Below are 23,705 nucleotides of genomic sequence, written 5' to 3'. Positions count from 1 at the left end.
CACATGCCCCCGGGTTCACGCTCGTCTATCCTTTTATCAATTCCTGCCCGCCGCTCTATACCATAGGTTCATTATAGTATACGGCAATCATTCCAACAGTTGGAGAGGGATAAAGAGAGGGAGAGGCCATGTGTCGTGGATTAGTCCATACAGCCCGCCGCGATTCGATTCTTATCACACGGCACAAAGGCGGCGGAAAAGGCACAGCAGCATCTCTCGCTCTCTCTTAGCCCGCACAGCCCCCTGGCTGTAGCTTCACTAGCAAGCGATACCGCCGCCATACCGCCGAAGGGACAGGGCGACGCAACACTTGCGGCCTCACTGGCTAGCAGCAGCCTTCATCTCTTCCTCCGATAAGAACCTGCAAATCGTCTGGCCCGGGCAGAGAGAGGTAGAGAATCTGAGAGAGGGGGAGAGGTGATCAGGCAGCAGCAGCAGGGGAAGACGCAGGCAGCAGCAGGGGAGACTGCACCATGTGCAAGCTCAAGTTCACCAAGGAGCGGGTGGGCTGCTACATGCTGGTGATCCTGGTGATCGTGCTCCTCATCGGCGTCCTCTTCGGCCTCGGCGTCTTCCGCCACGGATACGACCACATCAAGGACATCGGCCGCAACCACACCTGCTTCGACTGCAACAGGTACTGACGAGACCCACTGGGTTTGATCTTGCTCCGCGCTGGCCCCGTCGTAGCGTGCGTGTGTCAAACGGGCTCTCGTCGGAGCTGCCGGTGCGGGGCACCAGATGCTGTAAAATAGTTTAATTGCTATCTTTTCTTTTTTTGAAAAGAAATAGTTTTTATCATCGGTGTGTAGTAATTTTCTGATGCCTATGTGCAGTGTGTAGGCAACAAGTTCGTGGTGCTCTTTTTTTTTATTAGGGACAGTTACTATTATTTTGGCCCCCTCTTCTTACAGTCAAGTTCATGGTGCTTTTGGCTCGAAACCTTCAATTTTGTTGGGTTTATACCTTGGCAAGAGCTAAATGAACTGTCGCGGTACTCCCTGTTTTCCTCCTCTGCTTCCCCTAAAAGAAAATTTTCAAGGAAATATTCAAGAGCTACGTCTGATGAGATTGTTTTCTTAAAAGAAAAGGCACCTAAAAAATTGCGTCTGATGAAATCGGTATATAAAAAGACAACAATAGTCCGGTATATAAAAAGAAACGACAACTTGACACAAAACGATATCTGAAAAATAAAATTACACCGAAGATATAAATACACGTTTGACGAGAATTTTACTGTTACGATCAGAAAGACTTCGGCATGGAACGTTACCATAAGAATTATTTACAGCCGGTACTAGAATTTATAAATGATTGCCAAAAGCTATCACAATCCCAAGGAACGTTCAGGCCCTCTCCTTACGGAAGCAGTGCTAGTCAATATTCAGTCGGACGACAACTTTACAAGCCAAAGGATCAGAGGACGGAGACGTTTGGAGACGATAAATTAACAGCATCAGACCAAACCAAACAACATTTTATATTATTTTATTTACACATCAAACGGAAAGAATTCGTGGATGCTAAAAGACTGGACACAGATAGTGGTGGAGCCTGGCAAATTACAGAGAATGAACAGATTATGAACACCTGACATAATTTAACTGAATCTTTCAAGTCGTTCAGGGAACAGATTCCATTGGTGCGTGAAATAACAAAGCACCCTGGAGCAAACTATTTTCCACTCAGAACCACGAAGATAATGCGACTGGAATGTGCCACATGACAGAAGCCTTTGTACATAATCGCATTAGCTGATTAGCTGCAGCAGCCACCACCTTGAGAAGACGATGAACCAGCACCTCCAGATTGGCCAGGGACTGCGTATCCAACTTTGATCCCATACGACTGCACGTTTGACAAAAGACAGTATGAGCTCATGCTCATGGGGTAGTTTGGGAGGAGGGGGCTAAATTTTAGCCCCCGTCACATCGAATGTTTGGACACTAATTAGGAGTAGTAAACCTAGACTAATTACAAAACTAATTACACAACCCCTAGGCTAAATCGCGAGACGAATCTATTAAGCCTAATTAGTCCATGATTTGACAATGTGGTGCTACAGTAACCATTCACTAATGATGGATTAATTAGGCTTAATAAATTCGTCTCGCGATTTAGCCTAGGGGTTCTGCAATTAGTTTTATAATTAGCTTATGTTTAGTCCTCCTAATTAGTATCCGAACATCCGATGTGACAGGGCTAGAGTTTAGCCCCCTCCTCCCAAACACCCCGTAACAAGTAAGGATCTAACAAAGCAGAAGTGTTTCGGAGAGCAGGACAAGGTTCCCAGGTGGGCAGATGGCATTTTAACTGTCAGAGAATAACTACTTTCCAGCCAAATACTTTTTCTACTAATCCTTGGACACTAACAAGTAATATTCTCACTTTCTCTAGCTCTTTCTGTATCAAGACAAACACCTCGGACACTAACAAGTAATATTCTTTCTCCCTACCTCTTTCAGCATCAAGATAAACACCACCTCCACAAAATTACATTAAAAAATTATCCAATTTATCATTTCAGAGAAAGTTAGTGCTCTGCGATCAATTATAGAAACTATGGGTACAAGGTCTTTGGATTCCAGTTTCTTTATTTCCTTTTTTTTGAAATAAGATTCCAGTTTCCATATTTGGCAGTTCAATCTTTCAGTATATGATGATTTCAGAAAAAAGGGATGAGCTTTCTACAAGGTGGGAAGCAGAGACTTAGGCTTCGATGCATATCATAAGGTAGTCCATATATAGTAAAATGGAACAGAAAGGTGGTATTGGCTTTATCTCAGGGAAGTTTTTTGAGCCTCAATAGCTGGTTAAGAATGTACTGATGTTCCATAAATGATGCTTAAAGTACTATCAAAGGGGCTGGCAATGTTTTCCCTAAGCAGAGCAGAAGTAATGACTTGAAATTCAAAAGGCTACCTCATTAGATACATCGAAAACACCATCTTGGATTTTCTTGTAGATTGCTCCAGCAGTCTTAACAAATGCCTGCATTTTAAATGTCCATATGAGAAATTTGGAATATTCTTAACCGCTCATAGACACACCAAGAACCAAGCATCACCTCCTCAACGTTTTGTGCGGTTTTCGCAGATGCCTCCATGAAGATCAGGCCATGTTCTTTTGCAAACTGCTCGCCTTCCTCGTAGCTCACTGCACGCCTGTGAGACAGATCACATTTGTTCCCAACCAGCATTATCGTCATGTTGGCGTTGGCGTGCTGCCTCGCATCCTCCAGCCAGCTGATGAGGTGATTGAAAGTCTCCCTCCTGATATCAGTTCCACATGGATTTGAATGCCAGGGACAGCACAATTCAGGAAACCATGCACATAAAAAGACTACGCAGGCAAACTTTGACCTATGAAGGGTAATTACCTGGTGATATCATAGACCAAAAGAGCACCAGCGGCCCCTCTGTAGTACGATCTAGTTATAGATCTGAATGACTCTTGGCCTGCCTGTAATGTTAAAAGGTAATCACATCAGATCAGATGAATGATCCATGTGGCCACGTGGGTGTTCCATTTCTTTTATATACTAATGGGTATTCCATATTAACAGTAGCTTAAAAAATTTAAATGGCCCAATGTGACAGTGCTAGCTAACACGAATTTCACTGGGGATGGTGCAAACTGACAAAGGATATCCATTGTATCATAATTTCAGAGCTCAGCAAACTCCAAGGTTTTCATCTTGAACTTCAACACCCATGCCCTGCCTCCGTTTTTTTTAAAAAAAAAACATTATGCCACGGCAATTGGACATAATAAATTTTAGTTTGCAAGCAGACTCGAGTAGCTCGAGTCTCATGAGTAATCAAGCAAGCAAGTACTTATGTCGCCCTAACAAGTAGTATAATAGATCCTATATCAGCACCAAAACGATCTCTAGCGTACAGTACAAACAAGGGATTTGCGTAGGAACGAAGGGAAGTATCAGCCAGCGGAGGAGGGCGAGGAGAGGCAAACCGCACCGTGTCCCAAATCTGGAGCTTGATGGGCTTGTTGTCGATGGTGATCATCCGGGCCCCGAACTCGACGCCGATGGTGAGGTCGTGGACGGGCTGGAAGCGCTTGTCGGTGAACTGCAGCAGCAGGCACGACTTGCCGACGCCTGCACATCACATCACCGTCAGCAACCAAGCAACGGGAAACCCGTCAGTAGCGTTACACGCAGGCAACCGCACGGGCGGATAGATTCGATTTAACTCGCCGCCTGCGGCGGCCGAGCACCCAAAGGGCCGCGCGGATCCAGCCGCGGAACGGGGAGAGGGGATCGGCGGGCGGGCGGGGTGCTCACTGACCTGTGTCGCCGATGATGATGTACTTGAAGAGGTAGGCGTACGACATCTCCGGCGGGCTGGCTGGGCTTCCTCCGGGGAACGAAGAGCGGCGGCGGCGGCGGGAGGTAGGGGGGGAATTCGCGAGGCGCGCGTGCTAGGAAAAGTGGGGGTTGCTTAGCAAGGGGGCAGGAGGTAGAGGAAACGGGGCGGCGGAGGAGACGTGGTTACGTGACGGAAGGAAGGAAGGAAGGAAGGAAGCGACAGCTAATTCGGGGGCGGTTCCTTCCTTGGGTGGAGGCGGACGGCGTGCGGATGTTGTTTTGTTGGATTGTTATCTCGGCCGACCACGCCACCGGGGACGCCGCGGGTGGGGGCTTGGGGGAAAAACTGCAGTGCCGTCTGGTGCCAACCCGAGCCGAGCTGACTCGAGTCCGGGAGCCCAGAGGCATCCGAAGAAAGGAGCACGGATGACGGATGGGGGGTCGCCGGGTCGTGGTCTCGCGGACGGACGTGGCTTGAGCTGGACTGCTGGAGTTGGGAGCCTGGAAGTGGAAGGATGCTGCTGCCAGATCGGCGGGTTCCAGGTCAAGACGGTTCCGGAAGGGGGAGAGTGCCCGTCGCAATCAGCTCTGGACCGAGTTTTTTTTAGCTCTCTCTGTTGAGCAAGCCAAAACACACCCTCTGGCTAATGAATTTTTCTAACACTAGAGAAATTAGCATTTGTCCTGCCGATAATCCTCCATTCATTTCAGCTTGGCGTACCTTTTTCTGTCTCATTTTTCCGCATCCGCCGTTAGCTAAACATAGACTTAGCTTCCGCTATCTTCTTTTTACCATTTAATAAAAGAACAAACGTGGTCACTACATCCCTCGTCACTTGTGCACCGGTTTGTGTCTCTGCTTGGGCAACTGTGTTTTCTTCGACATACTACATTACTACTTGGTAGCTAACTGGGCTGGCACTGGCAGTGGCCGAGCAAAACATTTAGACTAACAGAATGGACAGAAATGTTACGTCCGCTTTCCACTTTCTCGGCCTGTTGGGCTTTCCACTTAGACAGCGGGAAGAGGCCTCTTGCGACACTACTACTACCCACAGGCCGGCCCCTCTCCTCGTAGCAGCGCACCACGGCCCACGCCTGCCCGCTTGTGCACAAGTAAGTGGCGCCAGCAGCGAGGCGGCGGCGGCGAAACACACACAACACAACCAGGCCCCGCGCGCGTTTCGCCTCCGTCCACACGCCGGCGCTGCCCCGGCCTTTTGCCTTTGGTCCATGATGGCAACGATCCCGGATGAACAAACCATCACATCAGACGGAGTTGGCGGAATTTTTTTTGAAAGTACAAGTGTTGGCGAAATTAGCGAGCGAAAATTCTGCAGAAAATACCGCCCGGGTGGCCCGGTCAGTGGACGCCCATGCACGTGGGCCTCCCATCCGACAGCGATCTCACGTATGTACGTCCAGTACGTACATACCGAGATACACGACGAGACGAGCGCGCAACTACTGCTACAGTGCTTGTACCACTGCTACCTGGCAGGCTAGCACACGTGAACGTGTTGCGGCAGCTACTGTACATCGTACCTGTTCACCAGAGGAGGAGGAGGGATATCGATCGCGCATGCATCAATCAAATCGCGCCGCGCCATGCGGCACAGTGACGACGGGCCGGGTCACGTTCACCGGTTCGATAACGTCCCGTACGCGTACGCGCGCCGCTCGCAACAGTAGACGGAAAGGCAATAACCGCGCGCGTGCGCGCATATGCATGCACGGGACGCGTCGCCCTGCCGGCCCGGCCGGCCGGTCGGCGCCTGCCTCTAGCTAGCTGCGAGCTGCGGCTGTAGTGCTATACTGCTACTGCACCGGAGGAGGAGTAAAGCCGTGGCCGTCGGCGACGCGCGGTGCGTGCGCGGCTCGAGGATGGTTGGTTGGTGGGTGGGTGCGTGCGGCGCGGCACGGCGGGATGAGTGGCCGGTGGGTTCGACCACCGAGCAAAGCGTGCGCGCGCGCTGCGCGGCCAGCCTCTCCAACAAGGCAACAAAGCACGCAGCGGTGGTGCATGGTAGCTAGCTCGGTCAAAAAGCTGGCTAGCTATGTGCTCAACCGCCACGGAAAGCCAAAGCGCGATCCACCGAGACAAACCTGATGTGATCGAGTAGCTTAGCCATCATCATTACGAAGCAAATCCCAGCCGATCGGTCGTCGGCAAAGCGCTAGTACTATTAAATCTCAATCAAAGGTTTGCAGCTTTGGGGATTAGTCAATGCTCGCACACGACCGAAAGTGCACGGGCTGCCGATCGAGCTAGAGATCATGGCGTTTTGCGGCGCCGTCGCCTGTCTACATGGTCACTCGCCGGCCTCTCGATCGGCCTGGGGTTTTGCCGCGAGAGACCGGCCGGCGTTGATTCAGTGTACGTGCGCCCCCGCGTGCCCGGCTTTCTTTTGGGTTCGTACGGGGCCGATTCGGCCGAACGACTGGGTCGAATCGGATGCCACTACTGCTCCATGCATGTGTGTGGCTTTACTTTGGTATCGGGAGTACTCCATGAATGCGTAGTAGTGTGTCGTAGAGTTTGACCTGACGGCGGCGGCGGCAAAAGGTTTGAGTTGAGCCGAATGCTGAAACGCGTGTCGCCATGTAGCAACAAAGTTAACATGACTATCATTGCATTGGACGCGTCGTAGCAGCGCGGTCAGTGGTACCTGAACGAGGAAGTTAAAAAGGAAATCACATGAGTGCATTTGCGAAAGGCCCAGGCGCATGGTTGCGTGGAGCAAGATCAAGTTGACCGAGTGACCGTGATGCATCATCTTTCTCTGCCTCTGCATGCCGGAGAGTCCTTGCCGACTGCGATGCACGAGTTCCACGTGTCACGCTGTGCTTGGTAAATGATCCCTAAATGTGCATAATATACGGCCATGAGTTTGTTGTGTCGTGCAAAAAAAAAACACAAGAAAAACTAATGAGTGTACTAGAACTTTCTAGCACGGCCCAGATCTATATTCTACGCATATAATTGCCAATCACAGCGAGCCTCTATATATTAAGCTTAGACTAGCTTACATCTAACAATGATTAAAGGAGCGCGCAACACCAGCTAAAATTAGCTTAAACTACTAGCCTCTTTTGGGCATAACTTAAACATCTCAATTATGAGCAGATTACAACCAAGATCCAGAGGAATATGTTTCCCACATGCACTCCAAAAACAAACGCCGCGATGACAGAACATATAGCAACGTAAACAAAACCCCACACACCACATCATCAACGACCGCTGAATTGTTAAGCAGGAAACCGATCGAATGAAAAGCAGCCACGTCGCCTCCGTTGCCTCGATTAAGCATTTGTAGCTTTAGCCAGATGAGGCAAGGGCCACCACCTCGCACGTGCACTAAGGATTACTTAGATCACCGAGCAAATAAGGCTGCTTGATTCCTTTAGTCCATGCACTAAAGGTAGTCCCTACCCTGTTTGGATCCATGGATTAAAATCCATTAATGTAGATGAACAAAGATGATAATACATCTAATCAATGTGCAAAACTCCTGCTCCATGCGGTTCCATGATTTTCCTCCTGCTCCATCAATCTCCTCTCTCATCAATCTCCTCTCTCACTTCTTATCTTCCTCTTGCTCCATGCGGTTGGATCCGGCGAGCTGCAGGGAAAAAAGAAACAAATGTGATGGTGCTTGTGCTTGATTGGGTGGAGATGGACTGCGTGGCGGGATGCACCACCTCCGATCCGCCGGGTCTCTCGCCACCGCCCATGGGTAGTGGAGATGCGGCGCACGACGCACGTGGGCCAAGGACGGAGGCCGCATCGTGCCTCCACGCCAGGCGCTGCCCACCCCGGTTGGGCGTCACTCCGATCGAAGCATGCGAGGGCGGCGGTGCGCAGGAAGCGGCAGCACACGGCGCAGGAAGCGGCAGCACACTAAAGGGTCTTGGGGCACCCCTACCCCTCATTACTCCCCGCCCCACCCGTCCCCTCGCGCTCCCCTCCCAGCCGACAGTTGCGCCCTTCCTCAAGAAGCCTCCTCGCACGCTCTTCTCCCCGCTCCCGTCGCTCGATCCCCTCCACGCCGCGGCCGCTCCCCTCCCGGCTCCGACCACTCCCGCCGCTCGCTCCCCTCCCCGCACCCGCCGCCGCCACCGACCCGCTCCGTTTGCTCCCGCCGCTCAGTCCCCTCCCCACTCCGTCCGCCGCCACCACCCCCAGTCCTTCCCACGCTGGATCCACCGCCTCCGCTCCTCCCCACGCCGCCGCACCCGGTCCTCCGCACCACCGCACCCACCATGGACCGCTACCGGGACTTCTTCTCTCAGGCGGCTTCTTCATCCGCGGCTACCCGCAGCTTCCCTTCTTCCCCGGACGCCCGCGATGAAGACGACTTCGGCCCCTTCTCCTCACCGACGGCCCCCACCCTCTCCACTCCCCGGATGCGCATGGAGCATCTCGACCTCAACTCCCAGGCTGACGGCTTCCCCAACCTTGGCTTCTACCAGGAGTACCTCCGGGCGGATGATGCTGGAGGCGACCATGGGCTACCTCCTTTTGCCCTTGGAGGCAGAGTGGGAGGTCGTGGTGGAGGTCGTGGAGGTCGCCGCTTGAGGTCCACAAACACTGGAGCTGGATTCGGCGGACGTAGAGTGGGAGGCCGTGGGGGAGCCGTGTCTACTCGCGGAGGCAGAGGGGGAAGTTGTGGGGGATCGATGGTACACCGCGGAGGCCATGGATCCTCTGTTGCCGGCCACACCTTCGTTCCTCAAGCAACTTGGCACCTTCAAGGCGAAGATCCATGCTCCTATGCCTGTGATGTCAATTTGTTCTTCTGAATGCCTGAGATGCCCTGCTAGCTGTGAATTTGTGAAATCAATTTGCAGTAGCTCAAGCCCTGGTAGCTGAATGCCTTTGGTTTTGTGAAATCCATTTTTAGTAGCTTATACCCTGGTAGCTTAATGCCTTTGGTTTTGTGAAATTCATTTTCAGTACATGCCTTGGTATCTGAATGTCTTTGGTTTTGTGAAATCCATTTGCACTAGCTCATGCCCTGGTAGCTGAATGTCTTTGGTTTTGTGAAATCCATTTTCAGTAGCTCATACCCTGGTAGCTGAATGTCTTTGGTTTTGTGAAGTCCATTTTCAGTAGCTAACTCACAAATCAGTAGGTCATGTCCCGTACAAGGGTACAAAGTATCATCTCCCGGAGTATTGACAAGGCCCAATGCTAAGAGGTAAAAAAAGCAATTTAATTATGCACATTCTTCACTTCGTAATATCATCGAGCGGCCTTTTGGAGTTTTAAAGATGAAGTGGAGGATTTTGCTAGATCTACCAAGTTATTCGATGCCAAAGCAAAGTCAAATAATTATTACATGCATGGCACTACATAATTTCATTCGAGAGAGTTTTTTATGGGATGCGAACTTTGATTTGGTTGATCATGATGAGAACTATGTTCCATTCTTCGAAGCATCGTCTTCTCAAGAAAATATATCAAATACATGTCATGGGGACGAAGATCAAACTATGAATGAATTCCGTGATTGTATAGCCAATGGTTATTTTAGTAGGTCATAGCTGTGATGGTTTCAAATGTATGGACAGTTTTTCAAATGTATGAATAGTTTTATGAATGTATCACAAATTTTGATTATGTGCCATGCGCCCACAAGCCAGCAGCGCGGCTAACTTGGCGCCAGAACAGGGTACCAGGCACCTAGAACAGGGTACCATCAGCGCCCAGAACTTGGCGCCACAAACAGGGTAGCGCTAGAAACAGGGGTACCAGTCTGGTGGGAAGCAGGGGTAAAAGGGTCTTTGTTCAACTGCATTAATGAACTTTAGTGCATGGAACCAATCAGGTTAGGGACTAAAGTTTAGTCCATGGACTAAAGAACAGCACCCACGTAGGTAGCGTATCAAACAGCTAGCAGATCGAAGCAAAGATGACCATGCATGGCTTGCATGCATGCAAATGATTGGATTACTTGTAGTTGCAGCAGCAAGATACTAACGGTAGTTTGATGGTGGTTGTTGCTAGCCGATGATGGGTGATGCGGCTCCCTTTGTGAAATTGCATTTGCGTGTCTTTTGGGAGGTTTGAGAGGACAGTGTAGTTGCACGTACTGCAATATTCCATTACCTAGCAGCAAGTGGCCATGGGATTATAAGAACATGGCATCTTTGATCCACCCAGCATATCCATACTTTGTTTTTGGTGGTCCTGCACTCCTGCTTGACCTTCTTTTGCAGCCTGATCGATCGATCGACCAGGGAAAAGATCCCTTTGGGAAGACTAAAGGAGCTAAAGCTTCAGACTAACTCATAACTTCATAAGCGACGTAGCAGGTAGCACACTAGAGAAAGCTTGGGAATGCAACTGATCGAGAGGCACAACGAGGCGTTGGTTTAAACAATCCCTGCTCGCCGTGTTCCAAATCTGATGTCCATATTATGGTTGGTGATACATCCATGTCAAAAATCTGAATGTACTCTTTACGTGTCTGTGCAGCGGTGGCAGTCTTGTACTTTGTTTTTTTTTGTCCCAAGTCTTGTACTTAGCTAGCCAGGTAGCTAACGACATGGCCTGTGATGTGGGTTGTCAAGGACACAAAGTTTAACGCTAAGTAAACTACGTGCTGGTAGGACGAAGGCCAATAGTAACACAGTACGGTCGTCTGTCCCTTTTGTTACAAAGATATACGGACGTTGCGCACCGGTTGTACTTGCGCGTACGTGGGTTGAGTGGTTGACAATCATGTTCCCTGTACGTGTTGTTGGTAGAGAGACGAAGAAGACGGCCGGGAGAAAAAGACCGAAACACCCCTTGTAAGACAACGCGGGCTCGTCCTCTGATGAGGGGGAAAACACTCATCAACTTGCATGGACGTACGCTAGCCACTACGTACCTCTATAGTAACGTGTGTACAGACCTACGTACGTGTGGTCCCTTACGGCTATACGATGGACACACATGTGGTAGTTCATTACAGCATGGAGACAAGGGCGTCTACAGCGCTGTACTCTAGCTTGTACTGTAGCCATGTGGGTACAAAGTGATCTTGCCCTGCCCTCGTGCACACGCACGCACGCACGCTAGCTATGAGCCTATGACTAGGTGGCGTACGTGCACCTGCATGGTCCCTTTCATCGAGTAACGCAAGTGCGCGGCGACGTGCCGGCAAATATACGTGCATGATTAGGTCCCTGATTGATCGAACATATCGCCAGAATAAGTACGAGTGCGCACGTACACGCCCCCCGTACGGCCTTCCGAATTGGGAACCAGTGAAGCTCGCAAAACCAGTTTGCATACGTGTGTGTATATATATCATTTTCTGGGATAACTCTGAGGCGACAACTAGATATGATACACTATCTCCGTCCTCAAATATTAACTCCTTCCGTTTCAAAATGTAGGTCGTTTTGGATTTTTAGATGTATAAATTTTGCCACCTAAATATAGGGTTATGTTTAGATATATAGCAAAATCTATGTATCTAGAAAAGTCAAAACGACCTACATTTTGAAACGGAGAGAGTAATATTTATAAGACAAAAAAATTAGTTAAAGAACAAATGAGCTAATTTATTTATTCTATAAATGCCATATATTTAAGTAGCTTGTACAATTTGCGTGGAGATTACAATCCTACCGTATGCCACTTAGGGGGTGTTTAGATTAGGTAGGGATTATGAAATCAGATTAAAAAAGTTATTAGTTCTAAATTACTATTCGTTTTGATTTTTCTAAATTTATGTATCTAGATATATACACATGTAGGTTCATAGTAAAAATTATGTAATTAGAAAAGTCAAAACGAATAGTAGTTTGGGACGGAGGGAGTAGAAATACAGCCGCTCAGATCTTTGTAATCTCATTATCTCCTTCGACCCAGCTATTTTAAGATCATAGACACGACTATAATCTATTTTAAGATTACATATGCAGAGTATAGAGATGGGACGTTCCGACGACGTTGGGTATGCTCACATCCGCGCACATGTTTGCGTTACCGCGTAGCGGTGTGTAGCCCCTACACGTACTACACGTCTGCACCGCCCTCGTTCTCGTCGTCTAGTGCATTAACGATCGTATCGTATAGTACACTCCACTCCACGCACCCGTGCGTGGCGCGTCCACACCACACGTGCATGCATGCACGTACGCGCACCGGCCGGCTACAGGGCGGCTATACGTACGTGCGCTAGCATTACGATCGATGGAGCTAGGCATGCACACTTATTACGACCACATGCAAGCATGCTGCACCGTGCAAGCATGCTGCAAGCATGGCTAGGGTCGGTGTAGTGTGTGGCCGTGTACGCTGCGCGTGTAGCGTGACGTGCGCGTCCCTATTACTACCGCTGATCTACGTACCACCGATATAGGCGTACTATAACGAGATGGGCGTGGCGGGCATAACCTATAGAGAGTCCAATTCAATGAACTAAATGGAGTAGCTACTCCTTCCTTTCATCGCTCTAAGAGTAGATTTAATTTTGACCGTTTTCTCTTGCGTTATTATATTAAAAAAGTTGCTACAGAATCAAAATCTTTTTTCGCGACCGTGTTTAGCATGTTTTTTTTATTAAAAGAAAGTACAAAATCAACATCTTAAAAGTAACTCAAATATGAATCTAAATGGTCCAAGTTTTGTACAATAACGGAGATTTTAACTAACTGTTACTCCACAGTCAAGATTTATAGAGTTTTGACTTCTTTGGAATAAAAGGCATGTACTGGCATTGGTACAACACAGAGGGTGTATGCAGGAGAAAAGCTCGGGATGATAAGAGGATCTCAGCCTCGGTACTGAGAAGAGTGAGCTTGCTGAGTGTCGTGGGATGAAACTTTCCACTTTTATTTCTCGTAATACTGTTGCTAAATTAGCAACAATATTGATGTGGTACGATCGGTAGAAGTACTAGTCGAGCGCAAACACACACAGCTATACCGTACCCCTCGGAGTCTCGGAGGTCATCCAAGCCCACTGCAGAGTGCAGACAGCCGCATGGCAATCCGATCCTCATGCATCGATGTTTGCAAGGGAATTCAAGGCGCCGGACACGTCTCCACACTGGTTTGGGGTTGACCATCGGCCATGTAGTACATCTCTAGTCTCTGCTAGCTGCCTCTCTCTCATTACGGACTGAATTTTTAATCAACATAGAGGACTCATCATACATCACATCATCGGAATAAACATATCGGACCGGAGCCATGCGCACACATGTGTATTGCAGGCCGCACGGGTGCGATGAATGATAGAGATATTGCGCTGTCGTCTTGCCACTGGCTGAACGATCGGTACAGGTGCCATGCGGCGTTGCTCGCCGTCGCCAGCCGGACTGCCGGGGCAGAAGTGCAGAGCAAGCAGGCGAAGACGACTGAAGACTTGCTAAACAATGCTCCCGTACCCTATGCATGGCGTGGTACGCAGGAGTACCGTGCGCATGCAGTCATGCACTTGCTCTGCTCGCTCTCTGAAAGTGTATGGGAATTGGGAGCAGCTAGCTAGTTCGGTCTTGGGGTTCGGAGAGCTGGGAACCTGGGACTGCTGGGGTATGGGAGCGAGGACGCACGGGGGGCCACGGCGAGCGCTGACTGCTGACGCGGGGGAAATTGGCATTGGGCGGACCGATGCGGCGATGCCGAACGCGATGAGACGAAATGAATGCGCCCCTCGTGCGGGTGCGTCCGCGCATGCAAAGCAAGGCCATGTTTAGTCGCCTAATTTTGAAGTGCTAAAATCACTGTACCACCACTGTAGCACACTGTAGCATTTCGTTTTATCTGTGAATTATTGTTCAAATATTGACTAATTAGGCTCAAAAGATTCGTCTCGTAAAGTACAACAAAACTGTACAATTAGTTTTTAATTTCATCTACATTTAGTACTCCATGCATGTACCATAAGTTTAATATGATGGGGAATTTTTTTTTGCATAGTGCAAAGTTGGGATTTAGAGGTGTACTGAACGAGGCCAAACGCGATTACGCAATGCGCTGCGCGCACGGGCGGCCGGCCGCTGGTCAAAGGCCCGGCCCCAGCAGCGGGCAGCGGCCAGCAGCCACCACACCCTGCCGCTCTGCGCGCTCGCTTCACAGCCAGCGGCCCAGCGCATGGGGTCATGGGAGTGTGTCGTCGTCGTCCTTGTCCTAGGCGCGGCGCGAATCCCCGCGTGCCCGGCATGGCCACGCACACGCGCGCGGCCTCTGCCTGGCTCACTGGCCTGAGCTCTGTCTGGACTCTGGAGTGGTACGCCGCGCCGCGCGCGTGCACACGGCCCCGCGGTCTGCCTCAGCCGGACGACGGCGAAATCTGTTCAGAGCGCAGAGGTCAGAGAGCCTGACACGTCCCCCCCCCCCCCGTGCCATCTCGAGAGGCGCGCACTCACGGCCCCAGGCACGGCCTCCGAGACCGAGACCGCGACCATGCAGGGGCAGGGGCAGCCGGCAGGTCCTGGTCCTCCGTGTGCCCCAGGCCCCAGCCCCGGTCATGACTGTCTGGAGGAGGTCGAGAGGGCAGGAAATGCGGTGCCCTGCCCCCGCACGTACGTGACGTCTGGCGTGGCGCGGCCGCTCGCTCACCTCACCTCGGTTTGATTTGATTATTGGCAGCAGCGAGCCAGCGTCCAGCGAGCGCGGCGCGCGGCCTCGTGAATCACACGCTCTCTGCTGCAGAGGCCGTCCGATCCGGCGGTCGCTCCGGCCAGGGTGCGCCATGCCATCGCCACCTCACCTAGCTTTTCCTTTCTTTCCCTATCCCTTCCTTTCCCTCTTCTTTTCTGTACTACAGCATTTAGTAGTACAACGTTTAGGCGCTGCCTGCATCTGAGTCTGAGGTATCGCAACACCAGGCGACGACTCGATGCTGGCGTCGTAGGTTCAAGGAACCCGCCCAAGCACAATCTTGCGTCTTTATCCAAAAAAAATCTTGCGGACTCGATGAGGCATCTGCAACGATCCAAGCACAGGTCCGGCGGCATTCCATCAGCGACACTGTCGACCACGCTTAAGCAGAAATAATATTCTCCCGACCCCTCAACCACAGCACGAGCGCATGAGCCGGCAGAAGCTGCTGGGAAACAGAGGCACAGACCGATCCACCACCATCGTCGATCCATCACTGATGTGCTAGTCGGCAGAGACGATCGGTGAACGACGACAGCACGTCCATGTCCAGGCATCCTAATCACCTGCAATTAATCAGCACTAGGCACGCATTAACAATCGCGGATAAAACAAGCGAGCTGCGTAATTAAGTACGAGCAGCGATCCAAATCTGGCCCTGGCTGTGGCTGGCCGCTCAAGGACGAGCAAGCAGGGGTGTGCTTCGAATCCATAGGAAGATACGGGGCAGGCGCGAGCGGACAAAGCGGCGCACGAGGGGGCATCTCGACCTCTCGCTGTCGCTGGCGCCGGGCCAGAGGGAGAATGGGACGGATCGCGGCTGGTTGTGCGGCCACAGTTCCCCGGTGCCCTGCTCTAGTGCTCTACCAGCTAGTCCTAGCCGCCCCCACATGCATGCTTGCAGCAGTCGAGGCCTTCGCTTCCGATCGACCGATTTGGCCTGGTAGCAACCACACACGCAGACTCCTGCTTTGATCGTGTTCTTGCTGCCGAGCACGCGGGTGGTGAACAGGTTCATGGTTTTCTTAAGTACGCCCGCTTGGAGGATATACAGTACTTGTCTCGTTTGACCGTCAATGTCGCTACGCTAACCATGTTCTTCATGGATGTTAACAAGATTATTCTTCTTCCTGGACAAGACAACACCACCTTCGAGGGCTTCCGTAGCCTTGCACGTTCCAGCACCCTCCTCGTGCTCCATCTCACTAGCGATGAGTGTGGGTACGTGTACGCGAGCATAGTGATTTAAAAAAAACATTAGCGTTTGGAAAAAAAGTCATGTCACAATACCTACAGCAGCAAATTGTACTCCACTGAGCGGGGCCTGCCAAATGAGGGGCAAATTTTGTAGGAATACGAAGGGTTTATTAATATTATCTTTTAAGCTAGATCCGGAAGAAATCTAAAACCATAACCCTTACAAACTCCGTATGGACACCAGAGAGAGCGATGCAAAGTTAGAGGTTAATTTATCTTTTTTTTTTCATAATAACACAGGTGAGTAATTTAGATGTAAACTTAAGAGATTTTTCTTATTAGGTTTATCTTTTATAATCACATATATGGGTAATTCAGATTTATATTTGGTATACATTAGATGATTTTTTTAAATATTAGAGGTAATATTTTTTTAGAAAATAGAGATCCCCTCACTAAAATTGCCAACGATGAGTAGAATCACTAAGATGTTGAGGAATGTTTCTACTTTTTTATTAATATTTTCTAAAATTTATCTTTTCCAGCATGTCTTGAAACTCCCAAATAATTGACTCTAATTTGTTATAGACCTCTAAAGGTTTCTTCCAAAAAAAGTAAGTTTTTTTTTGCATTAATGAGTTGTATTTGGTACGGACTCTTGTCTGATCCAATTAAACTATTTGATAATTCTAGGCCATGAGAGCTAGCGACTGTGATGGTTTGATTTGACATCCCTTTGATTGGGCTTCAAATAGCAGCTCCACCGACGGCTTCAGCTGAAGCTCTATCAAAGAGTAATTCATAGGTCAGTTTCTCGCATGAAGCCGTTCTGAAAATGAACTGGGCAGGGGGAGTTGAAAATAGTGGTTCCTCCCAGCTCCTCCTCCTTCCCCAAACGGCTGTTACCAAACTGCCCATCAATTTGATGAAAATAACATCCGAAATTGCCACCACAAATTTCCTCTCCCTTTGTACCTGGAGTAGCTGGAGGTAGCGAACATGGCTCCATTAAGCTAGTTTATGATTTTGGTGATTGAGTAACAAGATAGTCATTGGGATTAATGGTTTGTCAAGCATATAACTTGTAGGTTTTCTAGGTCTTAAGTATAGAAACCAAACCATGGCAAGGTCCAAATCATGGTATTTAAGTATCCAAGCTATGATATTTTTGATGTTCAAATCATGGTATTCAAGTATCCAAGCTATAGTATTCAAGTGACTAAGCCATAGTATCTAGAATTATTCTATGATATTCAAGCATCCAAGTGATGGTATTTTTGGTGCTTAGAACGTTCAGTACCATCGGATGATCCGACGATCCATCGGAGCAACCATTGGAGCAAGCGTCGGAGCAATTGGTATAACGAGAAATAAGGGAAAAAGAGTCGTGACCATCGGGTGTTCCGATGGTAGGATTTCTAGTAGAGTCGGATGAATTCTTGGGTGAAGGAATTGAAGAAAAAAAACCCTATAGCACCGGATGATCCGATGGTAGGCTAAGGGAAGCGCGGACGAAGCATATTTATTTCAAAAACTTCTAGAGAGGTTTTGGGCAAAAACCCTTTAGCACCGGATGTTCTGACGGTGCCATCGGATGAAGCGTCGGATGAATATGGGATGATTCATTGAAGAACTTGGACGCGGGGAGGCCAATGGCTAGTTGCACCGGATGTTCCGATGCATGCCAAAACAGACCATTGGAACATCAGATGGTATACTTTAGCTAGCCGTTGGAGCAACAGCTCTTTGATGCCTTGGGCTATTTATACCCCCTCCTCGCCCATTTGAAGTAGTTGGAGTGTGCAGAAGTCCATTGGAGATCAGGACCCATCAATAACACATCCAAGCCACCAAAAGTGCTTAAGTGATTATTCTAAGGCTTAACACAAGCTTAGGAGAGTGATTAGTACTAGGATAGGTGTAGAGAAAGGGAAAGTGCAAGGTGTGCCTACCGTGTGATCGGTTCTAGGAGTGGACCACAGTTGTACAAGGTGTGCCGGCGCCTTGGAGCCTTGGTGGCTCACCGGCAAGTCTTCAACCCTCCGGCTTGGTGTGGAGCGGCGTCGACGACCGTGTGCGGGTGACGTGGAGACCTCCTCCTTCATGGAGAAGCTCCTTAGTGGAGACGTGGAGAAACTCCTTAGTGGAGACGGTATCAAGGTGACTGGGGAACTTGGCGTGAGCCTTAGTAGCCAAGCCTTTGTGGCAAGTCAAGGGTGCCCCAGAAGAGACTTGTGACCGGGAAGTAATACTCTTGTGTGAGTGCTTTAGTGGTGGCTTAGTGTCTACCGATACCACGGGATAAATCTTCATGTCAAGAGTTTGCTTCCCCTCATCTTACGTTTCCGCATTTTATACTTACAACTTATTAGCCTATACTTTCTTAGTGCAGTCTCTTGGTAGGATTGGGTCTAGGTTGCAAAACTTGTTTTGGATGAGGGTTCCACACCAGATCAACCATAGAATGCACGTCTTGGATAGAATGATCTAGTTTATGTTCATGCAAAATAGTGGAAACTAGATGCTAAGGTTTTAGTTTGCCTAATCACCTTAACGGGTCCATAAACTCGGGGTCCCTAACGGGACAGTCTTCCTACAACACTTGATCCAATGAAGAGCACCGCAACAACGTACACCTTGGCCGGCCTGGCTACGCGCTGAGGCCTTAATCCGGCCATCAGCCAATTCCTCCGACCAGGAAGTTTAGTCGGTACCCCGACCGAAAGGAGCCAGTCAAGGGTAGGGCCACAATCCGACCCCGACTGAGTTCTCCCGACTAAGTTCTCCTGATCGGATCCTCCGACCAAGTCCTCCTGACAGAGGACACACCGTACCGCGCGTACCGCTCCCCCGACCGACTCGGTCAGGGCTGATTAGGACAACAAATCGGGGATGCCTACCCGGTGTGAGCCCAGGGAGTAGGTGGGACAGATAACGATGAAGCGCTCGGGTCAGCCGGCCGTACGCAGAACCGTACCACGCCACACCCTGCGCACGCCTTGCACAGTGCCGCTGTAAACCTACTTGCTACGACAGAGCGGTTTGGCGAGGAGAACAGGGACCGAGGACGGAGGCCATACCGCACCAGACGATGTGGGCTTCAACTAGACTAAGCAGTGCCCGTACACAAACTCTCTTATCCTTTCCGACCTGTAAGGCCGTTCCCAAGGGGACGGACTCTCCACCTCTACGACTTACGCACTCTTACGTTCTTACACTCTTACGCTTTCACACTCTCACACACTTAGGGCATGTCTGAGCTCCTGCCACTCTCTTCCATTGAGACGAGAATAAAGTCAGGACTCAGGCACCCCCTCTCATGCTCCTCTCATTTGTACCCCGACTGCAAACTTTGAGCATCTGAGCTCAGGAATAAAGTCGATCGACTGACCCCAACTGGACGTAGGGCACGTTGCCCAAACTAGTATACATCCTATGTCTACAAATATTTAGGGCATGTTTGGCTCCCACGTGCTAAACTTTAGCACCTGTCACATCGGATGTTTGATACTAATTAGGAGTATTAAACATAGTGTAATTACAAAATTAATTACACAGATGGAGTCTAATTCGTGAGACGAATCTATTAAGCCTAATTAGTCCATGATTTGACAATGTGGTGCTACAGTAACCATTTGCTAATGATGGATTAATTAGGCTTAATAGATTCGTCTCGCGAATTAGCTTAGGGGTTCTACAATTAGTTTTATAATTAGCTCATGGTTAGTCTTCCTAACTAGTCTCCGAACATCTGATATGACAGGACTAAATTTTAGCCCCTAGTATCCAAACAGCCTCTTACTCATCGGCCGGATTTTGCACGGACCCACCTCCTCCCCTCTTAGACTACGGTACCGATTCCTTCCAGAGGTTTAGGGTTTAGGCTACGACTGGGCGCCCGTTGCTGACTCGACTGGAGCTGGCCTGAGCATGCTGCCCGCCATCTTGGGGAGCAGCGTGGGAGCGGCGCCGCGCGGCATGGACGAAGCAGGGCGAGGGCGGGGAAGTAGCGCGACGAGGCCAGGGCGAAAGCGGCGCAACATGGGATGGACGATGCAAAGCGGTGCAAGCGGCGGAGGTGCGGAGCCAGGAAGATCACGCGACACCGAGCAGATAAGGAGGAAGCGATCGTGTTGACCGGTAGAAAAGGATAAGGTTGAGTAAAAAAAAGGAGCGTTGAAAACTAAAGAAAAAGGAAGGGGTATCGTATACGAAGAAAAGAAAAAAAATAATCTACCGTAAATTAAATTATAGATTGAGGAAGAAATATAAAAATCATGTACAACCAAGTTAAATATTCAAGGGCATAACGGGCATTTGACATCTTCATCAACTCATAACAAAATACAAGGGGTCGTTTTACCAAACGTTTTTCAAAATGTCTTCTTCTACATCATAGAAGCCGCTCCATCAGAGGAGTCAGAGTTGGAACCGTTTTAGCAGAAGTTGAAGCCTTGGCCCTAAAATAAAACAAGTATTTTATTTTTTTACATGAATAGCCTAATATGCAATATAAAAAGACCATGGAAAAGCAAAGGGATACGGAACAGGGAGCCCTTTGTCCTCGGGTGTGCCTGGCGTCGATATCCCTTTCTAAGGAAATAAATGCTTGTCACAAAATTAGAATTTCTCTTTGAAGTGTGGGAATGTTTTTCCGTTAAGCTAAAACATTTTTTTGCTTGATCGATTTTTCCCCCTAAACAGAACATATTCATAAATACGATTGATCGATATGTGTAAAAAATATTGGTCAGCTGCTGCTACCGGTAATGTGACATGACAGAAGGCTAATAAACATTTTACGCGGCATATTAGGCCAGCCGCCATTCCCTGCAGCCAAGTGGAGAATAAACAGCACAAAATTGACATCCTTGTATATCTCATCCTACCATAAACTAAGCCATCTTCAAGCCAAAAGCCATTGTTGGTTCTCCTCTTCTGCCCGGAATGCAGCTTGATCACACACGAGGGGGGCATCCAGGAGGTCCAGTGTCTAGTAGCGTCTAGACATATATTCTGGCGTTTCCTCATCAGTTCAGCTGATACGTAACCCTGAAGCAAGCAGAGGCATCGAATGCCTTATCAAAGTCGCAACCGAGTCGTTTATTACTGCGACGCGATGCTGTCAATTCAGATTGCATGAATATCTTAGATCCCTCGCCCGGCACAATTGCCCATTGTTTTGGGCACAAAAGCGCAATCTTTCCTTAAACAAGACAGATCACGATCGAAACCGGGCCAACAAAACAGATCACGATCGAAACCGGGTCAGATTCTGTTTGGATCCACCCACCTAAAGTTTAGCTGGTTAAAATTTAGTGTCTCTTTTTTAGCCAGCTAAATTTTAACTAGGTGTGTTTGGATCCAATAGCTAAATGGTGATTGACAAGTTATTTATCCATCTTACCCCTCCCACCTCTCATCTATCTCCTCTCTCCTCCCCTTATCTCCGGCACCTCCCTCCAATCCCTCACGTCCATCAGCCGCCTCCCTCCAATCCCTCGCGCCCGCACCTCCTCCACCTTCCCAGCTTCAGCCTCCACCACCTCTCTCTTTGAGCGCCGTCCGTCCCTCGGCCTGGAATCGACTGATTTTCGTCCACCGGCTCCAAGCTCTGCCTCACCATCGCCGGCTAAAAATTCGCCGCACCTACTCCATCATTTCCAAATCGCTCACACCCAAAGCTCGTCCACCACCCCGGCTCCGCCCCTGAGCCATCTTCGACGCGCTCCGGCGATCGAACCGCAGGGAATCTCAGTCCCCCCGCCCGTGCGACCCGCCGCTTGGAGCTCCGCTCACTGCCGATGAGCATCTCCCGACCATCCCCGACTCTGCGAAGGCGCCCGCGGCGGCGGCCCTCCGACTCTCCAAGAGGGCGCCCACGGCGGGGTCCCCGCATCCCCCGGCGAGGGCTGCGGTTGAGGTAGCACCATCGGACAAGGTCGGGCCCATCTCCCCGACCACGTCGGCCTCCTCCGCGGCCTCGAGAGGAGCAGCTGGATTTGGAGCAACGCATGGGGTGGCGGCGTGCCGATGGGTGAGGTGGTAGCCATGAAGGTGGCGGCGAGCAACGAGTGGACCGACGGCGACAGGAGGAGCGGCAACGCGCGGGGATTAGGGCGGACTGGCGACGAGCAGTAGGTGGACCGGCGGTGTGAAGAGTAGCAGCACGTAGGGATTTTGGGTGCGGGAGGGGAAGGAGGGGTAGTTTCCCGAGAAAGTTGGAAGGGCATTTTGATCTTTACTGGTTTAGCTGGTTTTAGCTAGGTTCAACCTGCTAAAGGGATCTTTAGGCAACTAAAATTTAGCTAGGACCTTATTTAGATCTTTAGCTGCCAAATTTTGCAACCTAAAGTTTAACGGATGGATGCAAATAGGACCTAATAGGACCTAAGCAAGGTGAGGTCAGATCTGACCAAAAATCTGGCAGGGGGGCAAAGAAAAAAAGAAAAAGAAGAAATACCGGGAAAATAAAAGGGTAAATGCGGGATTAAACATCTGGGGTGGTGTGGGCACCCCTATCGATGAGGCTAAGGTGGACCTATCTGTACTGCAACCGCTGCCACTCGTGCGGCTCCTTAAATATGCTACCCACCAGTCCACCACCATTTCTCTCGTCGAGGAATATTTTTTGCTCCGCTCCACGCACGGCTGCCCGTGTCGCGGTGTCCTTTGGGTCGGGCGCTCCAAGTACATCTGGGGTGCGCCCGTGCTGAGTGTACAGGCCTGGTGAAAATCACGGCAACTTTGCTCTCTGACTTGGCCTATTTTCTGATCGGAAAGTGCCCGGTTGCCCAGGTGCCGTAGTCCAAATTTATGTTTGACTATGCGCGCGGTGCCCGTTTCCAAGCCCAGTGGTACTGTCTGTACATTGATCATTTGAGGAGTGGCAAGTATGTAAAATGATTGGCTTATGATGCTATACTGCACAATGTCGTGGATCATTAGAAAAGCATTACGAAATTACCAAAGAGAGAGATAGTACTTTCTTCTAATAAAATCTTCACGGCAAAGTTCTTGCCGTCCTTTCGGGGAAAAAAAGAGAGATAGTACTTAATATAAGAGGTTGAAGCTCATGTTCCAAAGGGGAAAGAAATCCTACTCGTTAAAATCCTTTCCACAACATCCCTTGGAAATTCTTCCGATCCGAAGGATGTATGAATTAGTGAAGCCGAGGCTAGCCCTAATGCCGGTTCCATTCTCAATGAATTAGGTGCAACTCACATAAATCTAATGACAAATGCTTATAATTATAAGAGGAGAGTGGTTTCATACTTTCATCAGTATATGTTTTCACATCATGCATTAGGCGACGTGAGGTTTCATTATTTGATCATCAGACAACCTTCGATCCCGTATATCGGAACTAAATGATATGGCTAGTCTAGAAAAAATAAACGAAACTTTTCAATAAGATTACCCTTCCACACCTTGTATACATAAGAACTAAGTATAATAAAGTGGTACAAGCTGGCTGTAGATGTTGCCATATTAGGTTGGTGCTGAGTGAAGCAAAGAGAAGAGATTCAGGTCCATCCAGTTTTCATGGGCGCATAAAGTTACAACAAGA

The 23,705-nt window shown here is 49.5% G+C and overlaps 1 protein-coding gene across 1 annotated transcript; it reads right to left on the bottom strand.

The window, feature by feature from the left end:
• Positions 1-1,450: 1,450 nt before the first annotated feature.
• LOC117863308 (ras-related protein Rab-2-B) lies at positions 1,451-4,674 on the bottom strand. Its single transcript, XM_034746968.2, has 6 exons — positions 4,311-4,674; positions 3,981-4,120; positions 3,383-3,465; positions 3,071-3,275; positions 2,926-2,994; positions 1,451-1,851 (listed from the first exon to the last, which is right to left on the bottom strand). Exons 1-6 carry the CDS (start codon positions 4,354-4,356, stop codon positions 1,762-1,764), a joined length of 633 nt encoding a protein of 210 aa, XP_034602859.1. The 5' UTR covers positions 4,357-4,674; the 3' UTR covers positions 1,451-1,761.
• Between the last annotated feature and the right edge of the window lie 19,031 nt (positions 4,675-23,705).

Source organism: Setaria viridis, chromosome 7 (genome assembly GCF_005286985.2).
Source record: "Setaria viridis chromosome 7, Setaria_viridis_v4.0, whole genome shotgun sequence".
Taxonomy (NCBI): domain Eukaryota; kingdom Viridiplantae; phylum Streptophyta; class Magnoliopsida; order Poales; family Poaceae; genus Setaria; species Setaria viridis.
This window is presented reverse-complemented; position numbering and strand designations above follow the sequence as displayed.